The following is a 20,353-nucleotide window of genomic DNA, read 5'->3' on the forward strand; positions in this document are numbered from 1 at the left end:
GAAGGTTAGAGATCCCTTGTTGCGCATTCACTTGCCTCCATGGCTAAGTGGCTTAACCCCGACGATGCCGTGGACACCCTGATAGAGTGACTTTGACATAATCAAAGATCAAGTACCTAACCACAAGACAGCTGTGATGCCTCAGGTCAAAGACTACTTTGCATTATCCCAACCATGAGTTCTCATGTGACATGAATATGAGAACTCCTCGTTGATCGTGTTCAGTGAACTCATTCTCTATTGAGCACCTACATGCTTGTCTTGGTGTCATACACCAATGACTCGAGACTAGTCACTCTCCCTGAGAGAAGACAGCACGTACTGATCTTAACGGACTGTCAATGCCCAATTGGCAATCCTATGATCAGGAACGTTTAGGATGTGTCTACGAAAGAATGGTCTCATGAATCTAACTTCTTTAGATCGCATTCTCCCAATCACATATTCCTTGGACTTATCGTTTAAGCATATAACATTTATATGAGACGGCTCAAACAATAATGTTTGCCCTTAATATTAAACTAGATTAGTTTAACATGTGAAATGTCCATAAAGTATCATCATATGATTGGTTTTAGGGCACATTTCCAACACCGGGAAGGTTGGGAGAGAAGAGCAATTGAAATTGTTGTTATGGGGTTGAATTGGGTAAAGGAAAAAGTTTAGGAAAGATAATTTGTCTCCTGTTTCCTGAGAATGAACTTTTTTTTGGTCTCCAAATTCGTATTGTTGCTAAGGAGCCTCTGCTTCTAGGTTTGGTTTGTTCTTGTTTGACATTTAGGAAGATGTTGGTATATTGTACAAAATTTGGGTTATTGGTGAATTACTTGATGTGAGAAAGAGAGCTTGAGTGGAAGGCTTGACAGCCGAACAAAGCTTGTTTGCCTAGTTCTAGTGGTATAGCACATAAAGCATGAATTTTTTGTTGCCTTGTTATTTTACTGATTTGCAAGCGGGTTCTTATGTTTTTCGAGAGCATCAAAGCTTTATCAGGTTTAGCAGAGCACAAGTTGGGATTACACTTGAGGCTGCATGGCCTGAACTGTTCGTTGGCAATAAAGGAAAATACTGGGATGTCCCTGAGTCAATTTCCTTAAGTATGTCATCACTTGTCTCCGAATCTGGATTGCGGTACCACATTGGTGTACATAAAAACAGTGGTCATCCCCAGGCATTTAATTCCATAGATGATGAGGCACCTACTTCTCTAATGCCTGGATGCTGCGAAAGGCTGCCTTTTCTTATGAAAAAAAGCCAGATCTTTGGAGCCAAAATGAGACACGAAAGACATCATGATACAGAAAGAAAGGGTTGGTTTTTGGCGGCCATCTTAGATGTGCGTCTTAAAGAACCTCATGCTGCAGTATCTGGAAATTTTGGTAATTTTACACGTTACTCATATTTTTCTGTGATAACTTGTATTATCTTGTTACATTTTTTTGGAAGTTTCATACCAATACTCAGTGTATCTTATAATTTTTAGCTTATACCTTTGCATGTTTTTATACATGTATACATGTTTTGGTACCACTTAGTTTCGTTATATTGTATGTGTGAGGTTTTCTACTTTAGTATATTAAAAGCCAGTAGACTTAAGGAGCATGTCACCTCCTTTCATGGGTCGGTGGTGGTAGGTGTGATTGCTATAAAATAAATAATAGTAATAAAAATAATTCTGGAGGACAAATTCTAACAGAACATTTCAATATTTTTATTTTGTGTTTATGAGTTGAGATCCGTTGCCGACAAGTATGCAATAATCTTTAGGTTTTTACTTTTAACTATTTCCTGATGTTTGCCCCCAGGGAAGGCCAGATACGAAATTCTATAATTGTCAATTGTTAGTGTTATAGCTCCCTTTGTTTGCAAAATGAAATTGTAATGCCATTCTTGTTGGAAAATTCAAATAAAAACAGGCTTGTAAAAGGTTGCTGCTAGCTGTTAGTTTCTTTACAGGTTGTATCCACACATGCTGCAACTACAAAGACTAAAGCTTCCTCCATGTGCTAGCTGAAAGTGTGTTGAAAGACAGCAGAGATGTGAGCTGCTGTGTGCAAGCCGAAAAGTGGTTATTACAACTGGAAAGATAGCTGCATATGTGAGCTAAGCTGTCCAAAGTTCACATGATCTGTTTGCATGTGTTGTCTTATTGTTTATTCATTTTCTGCTTGTATAATAAAGCCTCCTTGCTAGGCTTTAATATAATCCAATCCGAATCCCACTTCCAATTGTGAAGAAGCTTGTAAGCTTTCTTATTCCATCAGTTTGTAAACTTTTGTCATATATCAAGTCCAAGTGTTTTGCCAAAGCTTGTTGCTTCCCTCCTTTCTCTATTTCTTTCTTGTCCAATTTTATTGAGAGTGCAAGTGAGAGGTGTGATAGAGTTTGTAAAACTTATCACCCACATATTTTGGTATTGAGTAAGCAAACTCAGGTGAATACCAACAATTGGTATCAGAGCCAGAATACCATTCTGGCAAGTGCAGTAGCTATGGCATCCAATTTAGTGCAACTCCAGGTTCCCACATTGAAGAAAAGAAATTATGAAGATGGTGCATCCAATTCAAAGCATTGTTTGGATCACATGAGCTATGGGAAGTTTTCAGTAGTGGGTATGTTGTACCCACTGCCGAGCAAGAAGCTGCATATACTGCAGAACAAAGGAACACTCTCAAGGACTACGAAAGAAGGACCAGAAAGCACTGTATCTTCTATACCAGGGTCTAGAAGATTCAACGTTCGCGAAGGTTGCAGAAGCAACCAACCAGCAAGCAAGTATGGGACCACACTCAGTACAATCTACAAGGAGTAGATCGGTCAAGAAAGTGAGATTACAGTCACTTCGAGCAGATTTTGAAACTGCTCACATGAATGAAGGAGAGAGCATCTCCGACTATCACTCAAGGCTCATTGTGATAGTAAATCAGATGAGGAGAACTGGCGAGAGACTCGATGAAGTACGAGTTGTGGAGACTGCCATTGAGGAATCCAAGGATTTGGAGGTGATGAGCGCAGAGGAGCTACTAGGATCCCTCCTAGTTCACGAGCAACGCATTCAGAAGAATGCAAACCCCACAACGCTAGAGCAAGCTTTGGAGTCAAAGTTGAATATTGACAAACCAAATGGAGGTCGTGGGCAGTGCAACTCACGTCGTGGGGAGTTCATCTAACCGTAGCCGAGGACGAGCTCCAGGAAGAGGTCGAGGCTATGCACAAAATCGAGGTCAGTCTCAAGAGTGGAGATCTACTCGAGGAAATGCGCATATCCAATGTCACAATTGCAAGCAATATGGACATTATGCCAATGAATGTTCACATAAACATGGTGAGCATGTCAACATGGCAGAATCAAGTGGAAATACTAATGAAGAACTTACAGTCTTGCTAGCACACCATGATTCCAGTAGCCAACAAGATGTTTGGTATTTGGACTCTGGTGCAAGCAATCACATGTGTGGAAAGAATGAGTTTTTTGCCGAACTAAAAGATGGGGCCTATGGATCTGTAAGTCTTGGTGACTCCTCAAAGTTGCCAGTTGAAGGTAAAGGGAAGATCAAGATCATCCAGAAGGATGGTAAAGAAGAATACATCTCCGATACCTACTACATACCAGGTATGAAGAGCAACATTCTAAGCATTGGTCAACTGCTCCAGAAAGGGTACATTATACATATGGAGAATATGTTTCTCACTCTCAGGAATGCAAGGAGAAAACTTATTGCACGTGTTCAAATGTCAAAGAACCGAATGTTCCCGTTGAAGTTGAACACAAGATTGGGAGTTGCAACATCGGTGTGATGGAAGATGAGTCATGGAAATGGCATCTTCGATTTGGCCATCTTCATTTCAATGGCCTAAAGTTGTTGTCAAGTGGAGGAATGGTTCGTGGTTTACCCCAGATTGAAGCCACACGCCAAGTATGTGAAGGTTGTGTGCTTGGCAAGCAAGCATGACTATCGTTCCCTGTTGGTGATACATGGAGAGCAAAGGCACCACTGCAGTTGGTGCACACAGATATATGTGGTCCATTGGATCCCATGTCTTATGGAGGGTAATAGGTATTTTATTACTTTCATTGATGATTTTAGTAGGAAGACTTGGGTTTACTTTCTCAAGGAGAATCGGCTGCCCTAAGAATCTTCAAGGAGTTCAAGGCACTCACAGAGGCTGAAAGCAACCACAAGCTTGTGGCTGTGTGATCAGATAGAGGTGGAGAGTACACCTCCAATGCTTTCCAAGCATACTGCAAGGAGCAAGGAATTAGGCATCAACTTACTGCCGCCTATACCCCACAGCAAAATGGGATAGCCGAAAGAAAGAATCGAACCATCCTTGACATGACAAGGTCCATGCTTAAGGAGAAGAATTTGCCAAAGAGTTATGGGCAGAAGCTGTAGCTTGTTCGATTTATTTGTTGAATCGATGTCCAACAAAGAGTGTCAAGAGGATGACACCACAAGAGGCTTGGAGTGGATACAAGCCGAATGTTACACACCTAAGAATTTTTGGGTGTGTTGCATATGCTCAAGTTCCAGAAGCCAAGAGGAGGAAACTTGATGATAGAGGTGAGAAGTGTGTGTTTGTGGGCTATAGTGAAGAGTCCAAGGCGTACAAGCTCTACAACCCACTAACTCGCAAACTAGTGGTTAGTAGAAATGTCATCTTCAGTGAGGAAGAGGCATGGATGTGGAACAACAAAGAAGTCAGTAAAGAGAAGATCGTCTCCACTGATTTTGAAGAACCAGAAGTTGTACCACATGTTGAGCAACAACCTGCTCAAACAATCACAACAACTCCAGTGCACAGAATTGCAATGAGTGGTCCTACATCTAGTGAGGAAATCAGCTCCTCAACTCGAGTGAGGTTAAGGAGTCTCACAGAGATTTATGGACAAGAAGAAGAAGAAACCAATTTTTTCTGCTTCTATGCAGACCATGAGCCTCTCTCATTCAATGAAGTTGTGGAAGAAAATTGTTGGAAAAAAACCATGGAAGAAGAGATCCATGTCATCGAGAAGAATGACACTTGGGAGCTGACAAAGCTCCCACCAAATCAGAAGGCTATTGGTGTCAAGTGGGTTTACAAGATCAAACGCACTGCAGATGGGAGTGTGGATCGATACAAATCAAGGCTTGTAGCAAAGGGCTACAAACAGAAGTATGGAGTGGACTATGATGAAGTCTATGCTCCAGTTGCAAGACTTGACACGGTAAGATTACTAATCTCTCTTGCCGTTCAGCATAAATGGAAAATTTATCAATTAGATGTCAAGTCAGCCTTCCTTAATGGAGTTCTTGAGGAAGAAGTGTACGTGGAACAACCAGAAGGCTTCCAAGTACAGGGAAAAGAAGATAAGGTGTATCGTTTGAAGAAGGCTTTGTATGGCCTCAAGCAAGCACCACGAGCTTGGAACTCAAGGATTGACAACTACCTTCACCAAAATGGATTTCAGAAATGTCCATACGAGCATTCAGTTTACATGAAAAATGGTGCAAAAGGGGAGTTCTTAATTATTTGTCTCTATGTAGATGACTTGTTGTTTACAGGAAACAATGAAGCAATGTTCTGTGAGTTCAAGCAATCCATGTTCAATGAATTCGAGATGACTGACAATGGATTAATGTCATACTTTCTTGGCATAGAAGTGAAGCAAGGAAGTGATGGTATCTACATTTCTCAACAAAAGTACATGAGAGATATATTGGAGAAATTCAATATGGACAAGTGCAATATTGTCAACACTCCAGTTGCAACTGGATTGAAGCTGTCCAAGGAAGGAGAAGGTGAGTTTGTAAACTCAACCATGTACAAAAGCTTGGTTGGAAGCCTAAGGTACCTTACAATCACAAGACCTGATATAGTTTATGGTGTTGGACTCGTGAGTCGATACATGGAAACACCATGGGAGTCTTATTGGCTGGCCGCCAAGAGAATTTTGAGGTACATAAGAGGTACTCTAAACTATGGTCTGTTTTATAATTTTGGTGAAGATGCAAAATTATTGGTTATTTAGATAGTGATTGGGGAAGTGACCAAGATGAAAGGAAAAGCACAACTGGCTATGTGTTTTTTCTAGGATCAACAGCTTTCTCATGGACTTCAAAGAAGCAATCAATTGTTGCTTTGTCATCATGTGAAGCCGAGTATGTTGCTGTAGCCTCAACCGTGTGTGAGACAATTTGGTTAAGAAATCTGTTGAAGTCAGTGTGTCATCCACAAGTGGAATCGACTGTGATTCATGTGGATAATGTGTCTGCAATCAAACTTGCAAAGAATCTTGTTCAACATGGAAGGAGCAAGCACATTGATACTAGGTTCCATTTTCTAAGGGACCATGTGAAGCAAAAGACAATTGAGCTTGTCTATTGTCACACAAAGGAACAAGTGGCTGACATCTTCACTAAGCCACTACCAGTTGAATCATTCCGGTTATTGCGTGAACTGCTAGGCATGAAGGCGTTTTGATTTGAGGGGGCATGTTGGAAATTCAAATAAAAACAGGCTGTAAAAGGTTGCTGCTAGCTGTTAGTTTCTTTACAGGTTGTATCCACACATGCTGCAACTACAAAGACTAAAGTTTCCTCCATGTGCTAGCTGAAAGTGTGTTGAAAGACAACAAAGATGTGAGCTGCTGTGTGCAAGCCGAAAGGTGGTTATTACAACCTGGAAAGATAGCTGCATATGTGAGCTAAGCTGTCCAAAGTTCACATGATCTGTTTGTATGTGTTATCTTATTGTTTATTCATTTTCTGCTTGTATAAATAAGCCTCCTTGCTAGGCTTTAATATAATCCAATCCGAATCCCACTTCCAATTGTGAAGAAGCTTGTAAGCTTTCTTATTCCATCAGTTTGTAAACCTTTTGTCATATATCAAAGTCCAAGTGTTTTGCCAAAGCTTGTTGCTTCCCTCCTTTCTCTATTTCTTTCTTTGTCCAATTTTATTGAGAGTGCAAAGTGAGAGGTGTGATAGAGTTTGTAAACTTATCACCCACATATTTTGGTATTGAGTAAGCAAACTCAGGTGAATACCAACAATTCTCACTTCATCTGGTCAATGGTGGCATTACATTTTAGGTGGAAGCTGCACCGCCTGGTTTCAGGATGGGTATAACCCAGTGGCAGTTGATATGAGGGGAGACGAGGGCAATTCTAGGAGCAATAAGAAGAGAAGTCCATTCCATGCTGATTTTTTTAGCTCTCTCTGTTATACTTTCCAGCATGGAAAATTTAGAGAGCTCTACGATAATCTGACCAGGATTGATGCTCGTCTGGATATTTGTTCAGCTTCAGCTTTGGCTAAAAGGGTGATTAATGGTTTGAAGAGTTCCTCAGCTAATAGTGCAAAAGATCCGATGTCCTCCCCTAGGATCAATCTAATCTTTCAGCAGCAGGTATTTCTATTTATTCATTAACTTTTTAAATGTTTCGCACCTTAAGTTGTAAGAGAGATTTTATATGCAGTTATGCACAATGTGTTACAAAACCTGCATAGTCATTTGCTAATTGGTACTTGTGGAAACGTGTCTGCCCTGTCTGATTTTGATAATCTGCAGTCATTTTTCTGCTGATGTATTTGTACGTTGTTTTACTGCTCATGTGTTTTTATGTACGACTATTAGATCAGCGTAGAACTTTAAAATGAGAGGATGAATAGCTGAGCTCCTTTATATGGCTATTAACATGCGTGGCTGGGGTGAATGTTTTGGTTACTGGGAAGAAAATCCAATTGTTATTGACACATTACCTTTCCTTTGTAGATTTATGGGCCAATTGTCTTTATAGCGGATTCCAGGGTTGCACTTGACTCTTTGAGCGGGAAACATGCCCCATGTATTGAGGATTTCATATACAGCTTGAGCTACTCCTTGAGACTTTTACGATCAGGGAAGGTCGTTGCTTGGTATTCCCCATAAAGAAAAGAAGGGATGATTGAGTTGCGCTTATTCGAGTTTGAACTCCTGATTTTCATTTACATGTTAGAAATGTATGTTTTGATGTGTATCGCATTTAGGTAATTTAGCTTGACAGTAGAAAGCGAGAAGGGTTCCGGTTCAGAATGTAGTTACAAAGATTTTGAGTAATACTGTTTTTATTGATCGAAGGGAACATATTGTTATCTGCAAGCAAATAGTAATTATGTGTTTATTGATCAAATAAAATACGAAGGAAAAGTTAGTTTTACATAAGAAACATTGCTAACTTGACATGCCAATGCTGCTCAGTATGTTTCTTTCTGATCCGACATAATTGTGTCGCGTCACTAGCTTCCAGCCTCTCTCTAGGCAACTCCGCAAAGCAAGCAACGCCGATTTCTAAAATCGAAACAATGCTTTCTTCAAATTAGATGCGAGTGCTGGTGATATTCTCGTTAATGTGATTGCTAGCATTCATCGGATGACCCTCAACATTTTCTTGAACAAGAAAGGGATTGACAATATCTACCAGATGCCTTAACAAAGTTATGCAGGTTTGAAGATCCTTGAAACATGTTATCTGTTTGTCCTTTTGCTGTAAACATTTCCAATAAGAGAATGCCGTAGCCGTACACATCGCCTCGTGTCCAAACTTCATGTCCCATAACATATTGTGCTTTAATCCATATTTTAATTGATCACAAACGATAGCTAGTTAGGTTTTCAAACAATTAACATACAAAGCTAAAGTTGGGGACGTCTTCAGCTTTCAAAAGAGACCTTTTTGACACTAAATCGGAGTTGATTTGGTCAGTCAAAAGTCTGATTTTCTCTGCCGTCCAAACGACTTGATAGAAAAATCTAGAATTTTGACACAATCATCTTGAAAAACTCACAAACATCCTCCAATTGGATTCACTCCAAAATTCGTCGATTTGTTCACTTTATGCTCAGGAGGGAGTTGCATATCCTATATTGAAAATACATAACAAAGTATCAAAATTCTATCAAAATAAGCGATAAAATATAACTAAGAATATGGTAAAATATATGATATAATATTGATTCATCAACTACAATGAAACATTTGCACCAATTTAGAACTTTGATAGCTTTGGCCACACAAAAGGGATGGAGTTTGTTCTAGCTAGATGTGAAGTTTGCTTTCCTGAATGAAAAAAGAGGTGTTCCGCTGTTGCCTTAACAATCCTACATAGTTCTTCCAATTGCTTACGAATTACCCATGCATATTTCAAAGGTCAGGTTTTCCTAATATATGTCCAATTTGGAACCTCTAACATAGAACGTATATCTAACATGCAACCCGTCTGAACGTTCGAATCAAATATGAACATGAAAGACTCATTAAGTTTTATGAAAACCCTTTGAAAAATCATGCAACACTTAAGATGTGGTGTTCATCCTAAGTGAAATTACAATTATTAACGACAAGAAAGCATTCCTCAATTTCAGGATGACATCCAATAGAAATTGCATCCAGTTATCTAAACATCCTAATGGCCGCGAATCATTAAGACATAAAGACAATTTAAACACAGTAATTAATAATTCAAAACATGCATGCATAATATCATAAGCAATTAAATAAAGACTATATATTCATGCTAAGGCTCAGGGCATCGTGTGATAACCCGTCACTAATTTTACAATTTTAAAAATTTTAAAAGAGTGATTTGACAAAAATACCCTAAAGGTCAAATTGTTGACTTTTGTTGACTAGCGCATAGTGAGAGATACAAAAGATTCATTTTGCGTATCCTTGAAGTAATTGACGGTATGCACGCGTAGGCGCAAGGGGAACTGAATTCGGAATTACGACGAATATTTTACAAATTTAAAAGTGTGAAGGGCGTTTTGGTAAATTCACATCACGGGAGATATTTTTATTTATTTATTTATTTAATTATATTTTGGGCTTGACCCAAGGATGCTGCACACATATCTTCGAAGTACATGACACTACGAGTGCGTAGATGAAATCTTTCTATGTTTAATTTTGATTTCAGTACAACTATTTTAAATCTACATTATTGTATATATATATTGACGTTATGTTATTATATATATATATATGTATGTATGTATGTATGTATGTATGTATTTGGCCTTATGTTTTTATGAAATTATTATATTATAATATTGTGCTCAAGGAGAAGGAAAGTATGAGTTTGGAGGCATAAAAGAGGAATCATTGCACATCGATCGCGACAGAATGACATTCTCTTTTATGCAACCACTCTAGCTTGATTTCTTCTTTATGTATTTTCTATTGATCTTTGAGTATTTTTGTATAGCAACTTATTTCAAATTTCGGGGATAAATTTTTTTTAAGGTGGGTAGATTGTGACAACCCGTCCTTAATTTTATGATTTTATAACTTTAAAAAGAGTGATTTGACAAAAGTGCCCTAGAGGTGAGATAGTTGACTTTCGTTTACCAGTGCATAGTGAGACATACGAAATATTCTTTTAGCGTACCCTTGAAGTACTCGACAGTACGAACGCGTAGGTGTAAGCAGAACTGAATTCGGAATTACGAGAAAGATTTACAAATTTCGGAGCATGAAGGGCGTTTTGGTAAATTCACGTTACGAGATATATTTTTTTGTTTTTCTTTTGTGGCTTTGTTTTGTGAGCTAATGGGGCCCACACCCCATTCGTCCACCTCTTTCCCGTGTCTCCCTATCTCTCGGGACTATCTCTCAATTTTTTTCAAATCTCCCTCACCTCACTTCTCCACTCTCTGGCTGCCACCTCACCTCTTTCCCTCTTACCCTCCTATCTCTCATCTCTCTTTCCCTCAAACTATCCCTCTATTATCTTTGTAAAAACAATGGAGCCGAGCAGCAGCACCACTACCTCGCCGTACTCTGGCGAACCTCACGACAAAATCTCCACCATATCATCACCATCAACCTCACAGAAGACCACCACTTTTGTACCCAGTTTGCTCAAAATGCCCAAGTGGAAAAATGGAACCGCATAGTGACTTTTATCACTGTTCACTCATTTCTCCGACCATGGTGAGCCTCGAGACCCTCATATCATTCTTATTTTGAAGCACTTATGTTGTTTTAACCTTAAAAATGAGTTTGGGGGATGATTTGATGCAGAACACACACTGGGAAGATTTTTCCCCAGTTTTTGGGCCAAAGATCCGGCAGCTTCGAGCCGTTTTTCGGCTAATTCCGGCCACGTCAGGACCCCATGTTGGTATATTTCTCTTCCTCTCATTTCGAGCTTCAAATTAGTATATTAGATTGCTAGTTTTAATTGAGTTTCGAAGCTAGGTGGAGCCAGGAAAGTTTCCAAGCCAAGATTCCCAGATTTCGGCGATTGCAATGACAACTGGCTAGAGAAAAAGAAAAAAAAAATCCAAACCCGGATCCACAAGACCAATCCGGATCCACTTATAAATATTCATTCTGAGGAAAGAATATTCTGTTAAAGTTAACTGTTGTTGACTTTTTTTTTCAGAATTTTCTCAAAAACCCCTCATAGGCTAATTTCGACGCCCTGAGTCCATTTTTGGCATCCATTAGTGAAATTCTAAAGTTTTAATGTAGTTAACCACTGGAGCATCTCGGTTGACTTTTTAAGGTTGATCGTTGACTTTTTAGAAATTTTGCCCGGGACCCCTCTTAGTGTATTTTGACACTTAGATTACAAATCTGCTCCGTTTTCCCAAATTCAAAAGTTTTAATCAAGTTTTACCAACGAGTCTCAGTATTATGCTTAGGTGCAATTACTATCGGAGACTTCAACTTTCCTAGTTCGAACGGCTGTGTACGCGATTATCTATAAGTGAGTTTTTTCTTTTATATAGTGTGTGTGTGTGTGTGTGTTTATTAGTTTCCATTTATATATTTGATAAAGAATTTTCTACGTTACACCTATATTAGGGTAACGTATATAAAATTACCGTATTGACGGAAATCATGCAATTATACTACGTCCTATGGGATGCACATGTATGCGTATTAGTATGGATGCTTTAATGATATTTACGGTTATGATTAGTATTTCATTGACTAGGGTTATTGAATTATCGAATTATCGATTTACCATCGCATGATCATATTTGCGTTATTTGCTCATCGTGTGCTGCACTGATGTTAGTACTCACCCAGGCCAAGGCCAGTCTTTCACCTGTATGTTCACATCATATCGTACGCTCACATTTGGCTCTATTATAGGTGCCAGTCCTGTCCTAGTTTGCTATAGGCAATTAGGACTTATATGTGATGCGCATAGCGCTAGTTTTCAAGTGATTGTAGTACTATAGCGTAAATTATTATTACACTTAGTCGTGTTCATGTCAGAATACCTCTGCATGAACTCATGTGTCAGCAAGTGTCGATGAGCACTCGATATGATTTATTTATTTCTGCAAGATATTGTGATTACTAGAAGTTATATGCTTATTTACAAATTTGTGACATATTGAAGTCTTGAGATATTGCAGGCTACGGTAAGTATTTCATATTATACGTAGTATGTATATTTTGAAAACTATACGTATTGAAGTCTTAAGATTATAACATCTTTTCAAAAATTCCAACCAATATCACGACAGAGTCTAAGCCATTTAGAATTCATTAGAAAAGAACTCATGAACTTCTTTTGGTGTAAAGTGAACCAACATGGTTAAAAAGACTTGACTAAAACCCTTACCACTCGTCATTTTAATTTAATACTTACTAACTTCAAACTATTTTTTTTTCTTTTCTATTTTTAATTTTTTTTATAGTAATAGTAGTGGTTGTGCAATGTTTGTTCACTTAAGCTTTTGATCCAACCCATGCAATGACTTTTTGGTCAATGACTCCCAAACCATAAGGGCTTTAGGGCACTAGGTGTAGAACACCCCTAAGAACTTACTAACTCGAGTTGAAAAAGCTACGAAACCAACTAACCATTTTCCCATGCTAAGACTCTACTGTTTGACGCGAGAATAACTGCTGATCAGGCAAGACTGGTGTAACATCCCACATCGCCCAGGGGAGTGCATCATGTAAGCCTTATATGTATATTCTCATCTCTATCTAGCACGATGCGTTTTTGGAGCTCATTGGCTTCGAATTTCGTAAGAACTAAGAAGTTAAGAGAGTTTGCGCAAGAGCAATCCCAGGATGGGTGACCTACTGGAAAGTTCTCGTGTGAGTTCCCAGAAACAAAACCGTGAGGGCATGGTCGAGGCCCAAAGTGGATAATTTCGTGCTATAGTGGAGTCAAGCCCGGGATGTGGTGGAGGCCTAGGCCAGATGTGACAATTTGGTATTAGAGCCAATTCGTGGCCAGATGTGTGTCGACAAGGACGTCGGGCCCCTAAGGGGGGTGGATTGTAACATCCCACATCGCCTAGGGGAGAGAATCCTGTAAGCATTATATGTATATTCCCATCTCTACCTTGCAAGAGGCCTTTTGGGAGCTCACTGGCTTCGGATTCCGTAGGAACTCCGAAGTTAAACGAGTTCGCGCGAGAGCAATCCCAGGATGGGTGACCCACTGGGAAGTTCTTGTGTGAGTTCCTAGAAACAAAACCATGAGGGCGTGGTCATGGCCCAAAACGGACAATATCGTGCTACAATGGAGTCGAGCCTGGGATGTGACAACTGGCTCGATTACTAAGCAAAGTCTTGGGTGGAACAATTATTACTTTATTTATAACAATAACTTTACTTTACTTTTTTTTAGAACAAAAAAAAATAAAAAAAAAAAACTCAGACGAAAAGCACGTGCTTCAATCTCACCCCCACAAATCATGTTCGTGTGAATGTGCTAATTGTTAAAGGATAACTCATGAATTAGTGCCTAAACAACAATAAATAGAAAAGTCTCTACTGTGAGATTAATCTCCACCATGTCCATTTATTCAAATGTTTAAAATAATCTATGAATAATAACTTAAAAAGAATGAAAAATTTTAGCACACTTAAAAATTAAAAATCTAAAAATTTTATTTTCCCACCCCAAACTTAAATCACACATTGTCCTGAAGATGTGAAAAAAATAAAGAGAGAAAACAAAAATATTAAATCCTTAAAAATTGAAAAATAGCTAACAAAGACAAGGAAAATAAACTAGGAAAATAGAAATAGAAAATAAAAGAAAGAAACAATAAAAGAAAATATAAAATAACAAAGGAAACAGGAACAGAAATAAAAGAAAAGACAAGGAAACTGACACACCTGGGATTCGAAGTGGTGACCTGGTGACAAGAAAGAAACAGAGGCGCTGGAAAATATTGGAAAAAGAAGCAAAATTTCAGTGCTCTGGAGAGTTGAACCCGTGACAGGAAGCATTTCCTCATCCCTCCTAACTAGCGCCGTTTGATAACCTCGCTCTCTCACTACCCACGAGCCCAGAGCCGTGAAAGCTATCTCCTTCATTTCCTCTCTCTCTTCATTTCTCATGGAACTGAAACCCTAGATTCTGTCTTCAGCCCAGAACGTCAAAACATGAATCCATCTCCATCTCCATCTCTGTCAAAAACGGAACCCAGCCATGGCGATCTGTGATTCTAGCCCAGATTGTCACCATCGTGCATTCCTCTGCAAAACCCGAGGTAAAGAGCTTTCATTCTCTCTGCGATTATGGTCTCCACTTGGCGATATCTGAAATAAAAATGCATCCAACCATTTCTCCCTTTCGTTTTCATGACCAAAGGTCAAATGAAAACGAAATTCTGACTCTGTATGTTTTCTGTATGTAGACTTGGGGATCCGAGTAAGGCCAAGGGGAATAGGAGCCGCAAGGATCAATGGCTCACACATGGAGCTGCTGTACACACAGCAAAGATGGCTGCAAGAACTCGGATCTACAAAATGAAAGGTAAATCAAATCCCTCCACTGCGTTAAAATTAAGCATGGTTTAATATCTCTGAAAGTCATACGGATTTGTGAAATGTTTCTGTCATGCATTCATAGACCTAAAATTTCGTCAATGCTCATGTAATTTTCTGTGTGCTTGCGTGCCTCCATGTGACAAATATTGAGCAAAAACTGTGCAGATACTGGATCGGAGACATGACTTTGATGAATGTCCACCTCTGTTTTGCCTGGACCGGAAAGGGATCCGGTCTGGATCCCTTCCTCCTAATCCACCAAATCAGAGAATCCGTCTTATTAAAATTTGATCTAACAATTGAAGTTATTATAATTTTTAAAGGGAGTTCTTGTTTGTAGCTATTGTATGTATGACTGAACTCAGCCTCAAATTCTTTTCTACATTCGTGTAGATGATGAATGCTCAGATAAATGTTGATGAATGGATGAATGATGAATGCATATTTGTATCTTTATTCTTTCGTTTATAGAAGAGTAAGGTTTATATACCCCTTCTTTTTAATGTATTTTTATTCTTTTTTCTTGTAGTACGAGGAGTTAGGTTTATGTCTTCCTGACTAGGTATGACTTATTTTTTATTACTAATAAACTACAATGGAACGCTTCCCATTTTCAACCAGGGATAAACCTCTCAACATTGAGCAGGAATTCCAACATAGGTTTGACATTTGATGAATACTTTCCACAACTTTGTTTTTTAATTTTTAATTTTAATTCTTTCAAAGTGTTCGTCCTGTAATCTTTGGCAAAGCTAGAATGTCATTGTTCAAGTATAATTCGATGCAAATAAGTTTGTTTGGCAAGCATTGATCAACTAGCCATATGTACTGCATATTTTTATCTAACAAATATGAGAACGCATTCACATAACATCAATACTATTACATGCTATACCACATATTAACAATAAGCTTCTATTCACATATACCATTTGCTCGAAGTTTGTTTCTGATCCGACACATATGTGCCACAGCATCATAGATGTTCAATCTTTCTCTAGGCAACTCCGCTGAGCAAGCAACACCAATTTCTAAAACAAAGATTAAACTTTCTATGATTAGGATGCGATTCCTTGCCTTCCCCGCATTAGGATGATTGCTTTCTTGAACAAGAAAGGGATCCAAAACCTTTTCCACTTGCTCAGGCAGAGCTGCCTTCACAAAGCTATAGAGGTTTGAAGTTCCCTGAAACATGTCATCGGTCGGTCTTTTTCCTGTAAATATTTCCAACAGGAGGATGCCAAAGCTGTACACATCACCTTGTGTCCACACTTCATGACCCATGCCATATTCTGCATTCCACAATTCAGAACATTATATTCTAATTTTCTAGTGACGTGCTGAAAGCTCATTTCATGTTTGAAAATTTTAAATTAAATACCGCACAATTTTAAAATACTAGCTAGGAAAAAATAAACTACCAAGTGTAAATACCTGGAGGAGCATAACCAATGGTTCCCTTGATCCCTAAAGAATTTGATTGATTTCCCGAAGAATTTTCAGCAGCTTTTGGTAGGAACCTCACTAAGCCGAAGTCACCTACATGTGCAACCATGTCCTCATTGAGAAGAATATTGTTGGGTTTGAGGTCGCAATGAACTATTGGCGTCTCACAATGATGATGGAGATAATCCAATGCCATAGCAACATCAATAACAATATTCAACCTCTGAGAAATTGTTAAGCTCCTTGGCCTCTCATTTCTCTCACCAATTGTATGAATTGGATACAGCCATTCCTCCAAGCTCCCGTTAACCATGAACTCATAAATTAAGGCCTTGAAGTCGTGACCGCGATAATCAAAACCAGAACATGCCGAGAGTACCTTGATAAGATTACGGTGTCTAATATTTTTGAAAGCCTTGCACTCAGCAATAAAACTTTTGTAAGCTCCGCGACGAACGAGGTTGAGTACCTTGATGGCAACTGTAGTTTCACCTTGCTCAAGTAGTCCTTTATAAACGGACCCAAAACTGCCCACACCGACCAAGTTGGTTGAGGAGAATCCATTTGTTGCCTTTAGAAGACTTTGGTAAGACACCTGGGGAAATTTGTCCGAATCAGTTGCAGCTTGACCCTTTTTGTCCCTCCGTGAGCAATAAAGGTACAAAAAGGTTAGTGCAAAAATGACTCCAAGAATCCCACAAACGAGGGAGAGAACCAATTTCATGGTTAAGCTCAATCCTTTCTTTTTTGCATGCTGGAGTTTGCACTTTGGCAAATGAAACTCAGGTATGCCCCCACAAAGCTTGCTATTTCCTTCAACTGATGTCGCCGTTGCATTCTTGAACACTCCTTTGATCGGCAACATGCCCTCAAAATTGTTATAAGATAGATTCAGAGATTCCAAAAATACAAAACCTTCTAAGAATTCTGGAATGGTGCCTGACAAGTTGTTGTGAGAAAGATACAATTTTGAAAGACCTCTTAGTGAACTCAAAGTTGATGGAATTGTCCCATTGAAGAAATTTCCATGCATGTCTAGGTACTCTAATTTTATACAACTAACAAGACTAGCCGGAATTTTACCCAATAACATGTTATCAGAGATATCTAAATACTCTAGATTTATTAAAATTCCTATGTTCTCTGGCAGGGAGCCTATAAACTGATTTTGTCCTAAACTCAAATCATACAGGTTCAGCAGACCAAAGATTTCTTGCGATATGATACCGCTGAAATTGTTGGCACCAAGATGTAAGATCCTCAAATTCTGACACTCTGCTAAACTCGGCGGGATATTGCCTTGAAGTTTGTTGCCTGCTAAGCTTAACACATTTAATTGACTTAAATTTCTGAAAGAGGATGGAAGATTGCCAGAGAGCGAGTTCATACCCAAATTTAATTGATATAACTTGTGCAGCTTTCCCAGACCAGGGGGAATGTGACCTGAAAATTGGTTCTCGTCCATCCCCAAAAGCTCTAAGTTAGCCAGATTTACAATCTCATTCGGGATACTTCCTAATATTTTATTTTGAGCTACAATGAAGATTTGAAGAGAAGAAGACAGGTTTCCTATGCACTGAGGTAACGTGCCCCAAAAATTGTTGGTAAACATTTGGAGAATTTCTAAATGGGTGGCGTTGGTCAAATCGCAGAGAAAGGTCAAGTCATCAATTCCCCCACTTCCGAGATGGTTGCCAGCAAGGATTAACCACTCAAGCTTGTGCAAATTCGTCAATGGAGGGACTTTTCCATGCAGGTGGTTACCTCCGATCCCCAATCTAAATAGATTTGAGGCATTTGATAATGAAACAGGAATAGATCCACTGAATTGGTTATTGGAAATAGAAAATGTTTGGAGACTCGGAAAGACCATACCTACGTTTGAGGGTAGACTCCCTTGGATTTCATTCTCTCCCATAATAAGGTCTATGAGAGAAGAGAGATTAAAGATTGAGGGAGGAAGCATACCCGAAAAGCTATTTTCGCCAAAATCAATAAAGCTAAGATTGGTCATTCGGCCAAAAATATCCGGGAAAGTGCCACTCAAATTATTAGAATATGCGAAGAACGATTCAAGGGATGATAAATTGCTAAAAGAGCTAGGGACTCCCCCTGTAAAGTGGTTAGAGTCTATGCCAAAATATCTTAACTTTGACAAGAGGCCAAGCTTATTTGGGATTTTTCCCATCAGCACATTGATACCGATGTCGAGCCCGAGGAGCTGTGACAAGTTAGTGGGAATTTCTCCACTCAGTGAATTGTTGTTTAACCATAGGTGTTGCAATCTGTGCAGGCGGTTGAATTCTGGAGGAATTTCACGGCCTAAGCTGTTGTTTTGGAGATCAATGACTCTCAAAAAACTCAAGTTCCCAATATGCGGCGATATAGATCCTGCAAGTTTGAAGGACCGCAGGCTCAACCTTGTCACCCTCTTATGACGACGACCACATGTAACGCCATGCCAAGAGCAAAAGTGGATGGTTTCATTCCATGAAGTCAGGACTTTAAAAGGGTCATGAGTTATGCCAGCTTTGATTTCAAGCAAAGCCAGTCTATCTGTCTCATTTCCCGGAAGGGCGAAACAAGGAAGGCAAGAGTGAAGAATGAAGGCATGCATAAAAAAGGATGACAAAAACACTGCAGAAATGGAGTTGTAAAACCCCATCCCCATGACGATGATATTTGTTTTGTGCAAAAGTAGAAATGGAGTTGTAAAAAAGTTGAGCTGTATTGATTGTTTGTCTAGCAGCTTTAGCAGCATCCAATTTATAATCATAATCAGAGTGCTCTGTACGTAGTGGATCAGCCACCCCAGTCGCTATCGTACTCGATGAGGGATGTCCTGACAAAAAAAAAATATCTTTGTCTCTTAATTTGATGAATAAATTCAATATAAATATAATTTTGTGAACTAATATTAGGAATGTTCACTTTTTGAAGTTATTGTATTCATTCTTTGAACTTAAAACAAACTCACAAGTTATAAGTTGAGTGAAATTATATCGTGTTCGAATAAATAAAAAATTGCTTGTTCCTGTTCATATCGATAGTACGCCAATAAAACAATAGTTAGCTTTGGTATTGTATAATGACATTTCCTAATTTTGGTGTATTATCGTGTCATTTGTTTATGCCAACAAGTAATGTTCGTCCTCACTCCTCTAGTTCCAGATTGGGCGCATGCTTGCGTCTTGTGAATGGATTCAGGATATACACAAAAGAATAGGTAATGGGAACTTAGGTATGAGCAAGGCTGCGATCGAATAAGAAACTACTTTATGTGGAAGACATGACACCCCATTTGACTATGACTAGTTGTAAAATCATTGTAGCTAGTTATGGTGTGGAAAAGCTGAATAAGTCTTCGCCATGATCTTCATTCAAAGATTTATGCCTGAAGCATGGGCCATCCTGTGGTGGTTGAAAAAGATCCAACTGAACCACCTGAAATCTAATTCTTTATGTTTCTTCGAGCAACTCGTATAGGGAAAGAAAGACACATGTGGCTATCAAAGTCTGAAATACTAGTAAATAATAACATAACCAACTTCCGTAAATAGCCAAACGAGGCATGCCCAAGTCGCCAATGCCTTAACTAAATCTTCTAAATCTTGTCACGATTCCCACTGCGTACTTGATTCACTCTGCTAGGAGCCACATCGTCGACATAATACAACCCCCTTCTCTTAGACCATCTCCAACCCTGGGCTAAATGCTATTTTTTAGGTTTTATTCTCCCTTCAAATCCAACTCAATTCATGCTAAATGTGTGAGTTAAAAGCTAAAAGCTAAACAAAAGCCAGATTTAGCCCATGATTAGTGGGGCTAGCCCACCATATATGTGTATTTTATTTAGTTTTATATTTATAAATTCATTAAATCCAACGGTTAAGATTTAATTTGATGAAATTCAACAGTAAAAAAAATATTTAACGGTTCAAATTTAAATCTAACGGCTAAATTAATTAAAAAAAATCTTTTATGTGTTTCATATTTTTTCATAGCGTTTAACGAGTTTCATGGTGTCTGTTTGTGATTTTTCAATATTTATCAGAAGCTAAATATTTTTAGGTTAAAATGTTCATAAAATTAAATTATGATAGTCTACATAATTTTTTCTTTTAA

General features: G+C 38.7%; 1 protein-coding gene, 1 long non-coding RNA gene and 1 pseudogene across 2 annotated transcripts; 2 read left to right on the forward strand and 1 right to left on the reverse strand.

Moving 5' to 3' along the window:
- The first annotated feature begins 913 nt into the window (after positions 1 to 913).
- On the forward strand, positions 914 to 8,016 carry LOC108865408 (annotated as a pseudogene).
- Positions 8,017 to 14,001: 5,985 nt separating this feature from the next.
- On the forward strand, positions 14,002 to 15,238 carry LOC125471473. The gene is made up of 2 exons (XR_007253639.1): positions 14,002 to 14,502; positions 14,650 to 15,238. It is a non-coding gene; the product is annotated as an uncharacterized LOC125471473 (long non-coding RNA).
- Positions 15,239 to 15,844: 606 nt separating this feature from the next.
- Positions 15,845 to 19,210, reverse strand: LOC125471469 (probable LRR receptor-like serine/threonine-protein kinase At3g47570). Its single transcript, XM_048571882.1, has one exon. The coding sequence runs from the start codon at positions 19,002 to 19,004 to the stop codon at positions 16,200 to 16,202; it is 2,805 nt and encodes a 934-aa protein (XP_048427839.1). The 5' UTR covers positions 19,005 to 19,210; the 3' UTR covers positions 15,845 to 16,199.
- Positions 19,211 to 20,353: the final 1,143 nt, after the last annotated feature.

Source organism: the organism of the source record quoted next, unplaced genomic scaffold, assembly GCF_019419815.1.
Source record: "Pyrus x bretschneideri cultivar Hongxiangsu unplaced genomic scaffold, Pyrus_bretschneideri_v1 Contig109, whole genome shotgun sequence".
NCBI classification, from domain to species: domain Eukaryota; kingdom Viridiplantae; phylum Streptophyta; class Magnoliopsida; order Rosales; family Rosaceae; genus Pyrus; species Pyrus x bretschneideri.

Coding starts and splice junctions, on each gene's coding strand:
- LOC125471469 (XM_048571882.1), bottom strand. CDS start 19,004: ATGATTATAAATTGGATGCTGCTAAAGCTGCTAGACAAACAATCAATA.